This window comes from Zingiber officinale, chromosome 5B, assembly GCF_018446385.1.
Source record: "Zingiber officinale cultivar Zhangliang chromosome 5B, Zo_v1.1, whole genome shotgun sequence".
Taxonomy (NCBI): Eukaryota; Viridiplantae; Streptophyta; class Magnoliopsida; order Zingiberales; family Zingiberaceae; genus Zingiber; species Zingiber officinale.
In genome coordinates this window covers 128747003-128755945 of record NC_055995.1, presented here as the reverse complement: position 1 = coordinate 128755945, position 8943 = coordinate 128747003, and the positions used below count along the sequence as shown (strand labels likewise).

The 8943-nt window shown below is 36.4% G+C and overlaps 1 protein-coding gene across 1 annotated transcript; it reads left to right on the top strand.

Moving 5' to 3' along the window:
- The first annotated feature begins 1792 nt into the window (after nucleotides 1–1792).
- On the top strand, nucleotides 1793–5028 carry LOC121985969 (myosin-binding protein 7-like). Its single transcript, XM_042539715.1, has 3 exons — nucleotides 1793–3165; nucleotides 4498–4535; nucleotides 4627–5028. The coding sequence occupies exons 1-3, from the start codon at nucleotides 1948–1950 to the stop codon at nucleotides 4739–4741; spliced, it is 1371 nt and encodes a 456-aa protein (XP_042395649.1). The 5' UTR covers nucleotides 1793–1947; the 3' UTR covers nucleotides 4742–5028.
- The last annotated feature ends 3915 nt before the right edge of the window (nucleotides 5029–8943 follow it).

Genomic DNA, 8943 nt, shown 5'->3' with positions numbered 1-8943 from the left:
GTTTACCGGTAGAGAATTTAGTGGATTGCCCATCGATAGGTCCAAGAGACCTAAGTCTTGAATTATGAGCCGCCGTCGAAGGTTCTGAACCAAGTAAATCATCATGTTTTGTTTTTGTTTTTGTTTTTATTTTTATTTTTATTCTTTTTTACTTAATTGTATTCCACCACGCACTCAATTTTAAAAAGTTGAAAAAGAATGAATTTTAAAATACGCGTAATTCACCTTTCTCTCACGTGTCAACGGTCCTACACACAATAACTGCTACAACGGTGTAGCAACTATTACGTTATAACAGTTACTACATAATAACTACTATAACGTTAGTAGCAGCTACTGTGTAGTTGTAGTAATTACTATAAGATAACTACTACAACGTTATAGCAGCTACTATAACACGTTGTAGTAACTACTATACAATAATTGTTACAATGTTGTAGCGACTATACTACCTTTAAAAATCAATACCATAGTGATTTGTTGCATGCAATCATAGAAGAGAGAAGAGAGAAAAGAGAATTTTATTTTAATTTCACCCACGTCAGATGTTACTCAAGGTCGCACATGAGCTGTCGGATAAGATATCATTTCTCTTTTTATATATATAAAGAGAGACTTTTTAGCCTAGGCGCTCACAACGGATGACCACCGATTAAAGACGCCTCCACATGCGAGAGGTGTCCATCCACCGTGGATGCCCAAGATATCAAAAGGGTGTATCGCCAAGACAATATTTTCCAACGCATTTGACATATATTCACTTATGTTGATTATATTGTTACGTAGAAGGGTAATACTAATTGGCCAGAATCTGGCCAGCTAGAATTCATGTATGTATACATGTATAAGGGTATTTTAGTAATATCACATACATATATTAATTACATGCATATATTATGATTGAAAGATAGAGAATTCTAACTGATCAAATTTGGCCAACAAGATTTACTCTACGTAGAAACGTCTGCTTCTTATGTTGCTGCCTGTACAGTTTCTGGTGTTTGATTGCTACATGATGCTTGTAATGTTACGTTTTGTTTAAAGTTGCTACCTTTTGTTGCTTTCTATGAATCATTAATTTGGTGGCATCCATGCAGGCGCAATCACACACACTCGACCTTTCGTTTTCCCTCGCGATCCAGGAGAAGGGTTGCTACTCGGCAACTTCAGTCAGTCAGTCAGTCAGCTAGTTAGTTTTGGCCTTTTGGGTCTTTTGCTCAGAAGGGGCGATGAGGCCAGTCTGTGGAGCTGCAGAATGTGCTACTTTATTTATACTCCTTCTCACGGTTATTTGTTGGCTGTCTCGTATTTGGCGTTGCAAATAAATCGATTCGGATCGAATCTGCGTGTCACCCATCATTAATTAATGTTCATCATGCTTCAATAATTCGAGCAACATCAACTAGGGGTGATTTCTTAATGACAAAGCTAAACATCTGACTTGTATACGGATGAACTAGTCAACCATGTAGTGCGGCATCGCAATTGGATTAATTACTCACCAGGTGCCGGCGTTGACCGGGCACTACGGGAACGGACAAGGCGAAGGGCGATGGTGTCGATAGGGTGGCTGGCTTGCTGTAAATGAATTTCAGATTCAATTTTTCAATTTATCATGCAGAGTAAATAGGGCATTAACGCTGCTATTCGTTAACCTCGACGGTTACGTCACTGTGTCGATTGGGCGATCGCGAGAAGGTGGATATCATTGGTTTGGAACGACGACTTGTATCGACTTTATTAATCTAACTAATTGCGAATTAATTCTTTTATAATTATAATTAAGGGAAGGGAAGGGATGGGAAGGGAGGATATGGAGAAGCGTAGAGGAGTGGGAGAGTAGAAAGCGACTGGGAAAAGAGGGGAGACGACGCTTTTTATGGCCAATTTCTCTTCCTGTCCTGCGCGCGCCCAATTCGATTCGGAGCCCTAGCTTGATTTTGGATCATGCTCCATGTTCTCCCCGAAACCATGGAGTCCCAGGAACCTGCACCCTTACCCTTGGAAAGAGGAGAAGGAGGCGCAGAGGCAGGGAGCGGGACGTGTGCCTACGCCTGCCTTTGCTGCCGCTCTGCTTCTTCTCCCTCATTTTCATGGAGCCTGAGCATGAAGCGGAAGCTGGAGGGGATGGACGACGATGCCCCAGGCGACGACGAAGCCGGCGCAGGCGTGGCCAAGGTGGCGATGGAGATTGAAGTGGAGGCCCTACGTCAGGCCCTAATCAACCACCACCAGGCGGTCCAGAAACTACAGGTGGAGCTTGAGGAGGAGCGAAATGCTGCCGCTTCCTCTGCCACTGAGGCTATGTCAATGATCCTCCGCCTGCAGCGAGAGAAGGCTGAGAGTTTGATGGAGGCACGCCAGTTCAAGCGTTTTGCCGAGGGGAAGATGGCGCACAACCAGCAAGAGATCGCGGCTCTAGAGGATCTGCTATTCAAGCGAGACCAGGCCATCGAAGCCCTAAGCCGTGCGCTCCAGGCATACCGCCAGCGCCTTCACAGCCATGGCATCTATATCGATGGCGATGCGCCTCCTTCGCACGAAAAGAGTTCCCTCGACACGGCTTCCTGTTCATTCCCCCATTTCGACCTGCTTCTTCGCGATTATCCCCAATTTGATCAGCACGCCTTAGGTTTGAGTCCTTCTGAGCAATTCCAGAATCTGAACCGCCAAATCAGCCAGCTCGAACGGAAGTCAAGCAACGATTTTTGTGAAGTAATGGACAAGACGGTTATAGTGGGGCAGTCACCAAGCCACCTAGCTTCAGGCCTCGAGTACAATAAGGGAGAGGATTGCCCCTCCACAGTTGACTGTGCGTCAGATTGTGGTGGAAAAGATGATACGAATGACCAAGTGCATACGGTGGATGCTGTGCGCATGGTGAGTGAAGACTATATCAGCAAACCAAGGGATCTCCAAAACAGTATGGGTGTAAGTGGCGGCGTTGACGAAGACGAAATAAGGAAGCTTTTTACGCGGCTCCAGGCACTTGAGGCTGATCGAGAATCCATGAGGCAGTCCTTACTTTCCTTAAACATAGATAAGGCCGAGCTAGTGTTGTTGAAAGAAATTGCTCAACAAATGTTCAAGGAAGGTGATACAGAGAGAAGGATTGTGAAGAAACCACCTACTGTCAAGAGGTTTTCTTTCATTTCGATGATTAAGGTAAATATCAATTTTTTTTTATATATTTTCAATGCGCTATTTTTTTGTTATCTAGACTCAATTTAAATGTTTCTACAGACACCAAAATGAAACATGCTGAACATGAAAATGTTCGGAATCTCGATGGGTGTTTGCATCCGTATAACATGTCAAATTTGGAGATAATCTTTCAAAGACATTTTGGTTTCACAAATGAAAAATAGACTGCTGAAGGGTTGTTACCTTAATTATAATAGAGAAAAACTATGCATAAATGTTCCACTGTTAGTCTGATCAAAAGCTTAACATCTGTCTGTTTATGATTGCTGAGAAACACTTAAGAAGTCATGTGACTTCAGTAATTCAATTCAGAAGATGCAAATTTGACGTATCCAAGAAGGCAAGAATACAGTTACACAGAAATCAAAACAGTTTATTGTAGTAGTTCCGATGCAATATTATACAAGAAATCTTGGGTATTCACTTTATAGTACTATGTTATCTTCCAGTGTCAATTTCTTTTTGCATCGGATTGTCCTTGCATTAACTTGTAATACAGTAAGAAGACATGAAAGTGAGTACTTTTTTTTTTTTTTTTTTTTGCCTGATCCTATGATAATCCTCTGAAATTCCAAAATTTTATTCACTATTCATGAATTTTTTTGTGCAATTATTTGGGGTATCAATTTTTTAATAGTAATTGGCTTGAAGTATGAGTGATTCGAAACCCCTAATGAGTTAGTGTTTTGTTTGATTAGATCATTGAAAGGTATGTGCTGAATGCAACAGTGGTAGTTTTCTTATTGAGTTTCCACAATTTTAGGGTTTTTTTTCACTGAATATATCTTATTAGTCATGCTATCTTTTTTGGACTTGTTCATATTAGTTGGTTTTGTGGGCTTGATTAGTAACGACAAGCGAGCATTATTGTGGATCTTATTAATCAAAATAGTTTTTTGATGCTTGTTACGACTATGCATATTTTACAAGCTCCAAGCTAGAAATTGATTGTCTTTTCTTCGCATTGAATGTTCTCCTACATACATCTTGTAGCAACATTTGTCTCCAGTGTTGGAATCTGTTGACCATTTGGAAGTCCATGGGAATGTGCCATGATAAGCATTTGTGCTCAAATCTTAAAAAAGTTAAACTTTAATCTTTGCTTAGGAACCCCTACTTGTAGCTCTCACATATGGTGCACGACCTTGCTAGTGTAAGTGTGAAGCCAGTTAATGAGTAATGATTATTAATTATGTATTGACAATCTTGTCTCATTCATCAAAATTTGAGGCAATCTCAAAGGGAATGGTTGTTATATGAAGTCTAACGGCATTTTTTTAATAATTTATGCAGAGTTTCTTCTCATTTTTCTGGAGACCATCTCAATTACGGTATGTTTACAAATTTCACTTGAAACATATAAATCTTTCATTGTTTCAATCAGATGAAAATTGAGATCTCTGTTGATTGTTACCTTTCCAGATACACCTTTGGGCTCTCCGTTGGTATTGTTGGCTTGTTGATGCTCTTAGAAAAATCTATCTTAGAGAAATCTATCAACACAAGGCATGGAAAGCATCTCCTTGGAAGAGCATAGCCACAAGGTTGACTTTTAGTTCCTACTGCACCAACACTCAAAACAAGATCAGATATGTAAATCGACTAGGGGTATGTATTGATGTTAATTGTCCATTGGCAAATGTATTCTTTTTTCTTTTTTGTCTATAGGGGGACCATTCCGGTGGCCGGTGGGGATTTTATCTTGATTGTCAAGCTGCTTTTGATAATATGTCTTAGCAGCGAATGTATTCTTTCATGTACCTTAAATGTGTGGACACTGGTTTGACTTTTACTCTCTACTTTAGTGTGATTATTTTGTGTATATTTTGACATTCTCTTGACTGCTTTTCTGAGTGTTGTTCGCTATAATGGTGGAATTTAACCTCCTGCTCACAACAGAGAGATGTCTTTTGCTAATATACAAATTGAGCTATATTCAGCAAGTTCTCTTGTTTACCGGTACCGAATGTTAGTGGAGGCGAACCTTGTTCAGTATTAGACTTTCGGTACAAATAAAAAAGGATTAAAAGATCATCCTTTTTGTCAAATCAATCAATCAAACGACGTCCTATATTAATTTATTATTAAAAAGATGTCTAATTATCCTTTCAAAATTTATTATTATTATTCTCTTTAATTTTTTTTATTAAATTATAATAGTTATGAACTCATATTTATTATAACTGAATTGTCATATAATTATAGTAGTTATAATTTTATTATTTCTATAACATTGAAAAAAAAATTCGAGACTAAAATTATTCGAAATCTTAAAAAATAATTTAAATAATATTTTTTTAGCCTGAAACCTAGCCGTTACCCCAAAACAAGTTATATATATTTGAACAATATTCAATTTGATATATTATACGTCCTGTGACTCAACCTGAGTTAAAAAATTATGGCCTCTTAAAATTTACCTAACATATATATTATAGCAACTATTAACGGTAACTGTTATAACTGTGTGACAACTCAGTTATAGTAGCTACGATACCGTAATCGCTACAATTATAAGTTCAACTTTAAAAGGTTTATAATTTTTTATTCAGGTTAAATAATAAAACACACAATATATCAAATCAAAGCTCGTTCAGAGATTTTCGATTTGATATATTATGCATCCAGTGGTTAAACTTGAATCAAAAGTTATATACACTCAAAATTTACCCAAGATGCACATTGTAGTAATTACAAAATCATAGTTAGCTACAACTGCGTGACAACTCAGTTGTAGAAGCTATAAAATTGTAACTGCTACAATTATAAGTTCAACTTTAAAAGGTCATAACTTTTGATTCAAATTGAATCACAAGATGCACAATATATCAAATCGAAGCTCGTTTAGAGATCTTCGATTTGATATATTGTGTGTCTCGTGGTTCAATCCGAGTCAAAAGTTATGATATCGCGAACTTTATCCAATATGCACGTTATAGAAGATACGAAATCATAGCTGCTACAATTATAAGTTATAATTTTGAGAGGCCATAAATTTTGAATTGAATTAAATTATGGAATGAGTTTCGATTTGATATATTATGCATTTCGTGATTCAATCCGAATTAAAAGTTACGACCTTTAAAAATTAAACTTGTAGTTATAACAGCTACAATTTTGTAGTTACTACAACTAAGTTGTCACACAGTTGTAGTAGATACGAAATCATAGTTACTACAATGTTATGCTCGATAAATTTTGAGAGATCATAATTTTTAACTATGGTTAAACCATAGGACGCATAATACATTAAATCGAAGATCTCTGAATAAAATTCGCTTTAATATATTGTGCATCTCATTGTTCAACCTGGGTCAAATTTATGATTTATCCAAATTTAGGGTTTAACATTTACATTGTAACAGTTATGGAATTATAACTGCTACAATGTGAATGTTAAACCTTAAACTTTGAGATATTATAACTTTGACTCGAACTTAACACATGAGACGCATAATATATCAAATCCAAGCTCGTTCATATATCTACAACTTGTTATGGCATAGAAATCATAACGACTAGATTTCAGGCTCAAAAAATATTTTTTAAATCCTTTTTAGAAGATCCAAACAATTTTAGTCTTAAAATTATTTTTCCATGTTTTAGAAGCTACATAACCTAGTTACTACAACTATGTGGCAGCTCAGTTGTAGCATCTACGATATCGTAGCTGCTATAACTATATAGCAGTTACAGATTCATAACTGCCAATGAGCCAATTTAGACGGGAAAAAAAATAAAAGAGAAATAATAATGGGAATAAACTTTTACTTTATATTATATATTGTAGTTAAATCTGAATCAAAAGTTATAACCTTTTAAAGTTAAACATGTAGTTATAGCAGTTATGATTTCATAACTGCTACAATTGAGTTGCTACATAATTGTAGTAAATATGAAACAGTAGTTACTATGTATAATGGGTAAATTTTAAGATATACTAATTTTTAATTTAGGTTGAACCACAAGACACACAATATATCAAATCGAAGATTTTTGAATGAGTTTCATTTTGATATATTATGTATCACATAATTCAATCCAAGTAAAAAGTTATGGTCGCTCAAAATTTAGGTTTAACATTCACATTGTAGCAAATACAAAACCGTAGTTGCTATAACGTGAATGTTAAATCTTAAATTTTGAAATGTTATAACTTTTGACTTAAAGTGAACTATGAGATGTAAAATATATCAAATTGAAACTTGTTCATATATCTACAACTTGTTATGGCGTGGAACCTGTAATGACTAGGTTCCAGGTTAAAAAATATCGTTTAAATCATTTTCAGAAGTTCTAAACAATTTTAGTCTTAAATATTTTTTCCATGTTGTAGAAACTATAATTGTGCGATAGCTCAGTCATAACAACTATTATATTGTAGATGTTATAATTGTAGGTGTTGCCACCAATGAGGTCTGGGGTTCGAATCTCGGCAAAGTCGAGGTAAATGTCTCCCTTATGTACTAGTCACTATTCCAAAGGCTAGTAGCCGCTCGTGATTTACCTCTTCCGTGTTGGCCCTGGGACGGGTTGGCGGGGGAACTGAGGGCGGGGCGAACGTATTCGCCTTTTGCCACCAATATTATAATTGTATAGTAACTATGAGTTCGTAATTACTATAATGCGCCGATTTAGATGGAAAAAATAAAAGAGAAATAATAATAGGAATAAATTTTTACTTTATAGTATGGGATAATTGTATCATTTTATCTTTTTATAATAAATCAACATATGATATGATGTTGATGAATCTTAAAACAAACGCTCTATTAATTTGTAGTCTAATGTTGTATGACTTTATAGAGAAATGATTCGTTTATCTCCAGTGCTTCGTCAATTTATCCTCAAGTCAACATGTAAAAGGTAAACTAATAGCTATATTAGTTATTAGTGTTGATGACCAAAGTATAAGAAAAAGTATATTTAAACATGTCAAATTTTAATTCCAAATCCTCATATAATAATATCTTATGCCACTGCACCCTCCTAGGGGCACATTTTTATTTTGGATTCAAGGCATTGCTTACGATGACAGATAAATGGCTTTCACTAAGGCACTTGTCCATGAACTCAAGTATGGTCAAGCTCTTATCCTATCCTCGCATGAGTTGCGGCACACAGGCGGATTTACATGGGCCCCAAAATTTTTAAATAATATATATTTTTTTATTGTTTTAGTATATATATGATTTGGCCCTTTAAAAATAAGCATATATATATAGTTGGTCTCAAGTTTGGTTTTTCTTTAAACACACCTCTAAGTTTAAATCCTCGGACGACTAATATACATTATTTATGAAAATTTAGAGAGGTTATTATTATTATTATTATTATTATTATACGTTTAATAATTATTTTCTTAATCCACTCCTGATGGCACATACGATTGAGGTGTTATTGGCAGCACGAAGGATCTCAATCTTGTGACACATATAGAAGAAGAAGAGGGAATCAATTTGCCCAACCACCACACAAGTTAAAGAATGGAACGTAGAAGGAAGACATGGAAGGAGAGGATATAAATTATCATGAGATTAGATTGAAGCCCTCTTCCACTTCATGCTCCCACGAGATACACAGCCGCCATCGTCGTCTCTCGGATGCAGCAACGACTCGCGCCCGTTAATCCTGTGCCGGCGACCGTCGCTCCTCCGATCCTCACCCGGTCACGGCAGAGATATATATATATGTCGTTGCCCAACAACCACCTCTCCCAGAACGTTGACCAAAGGAACC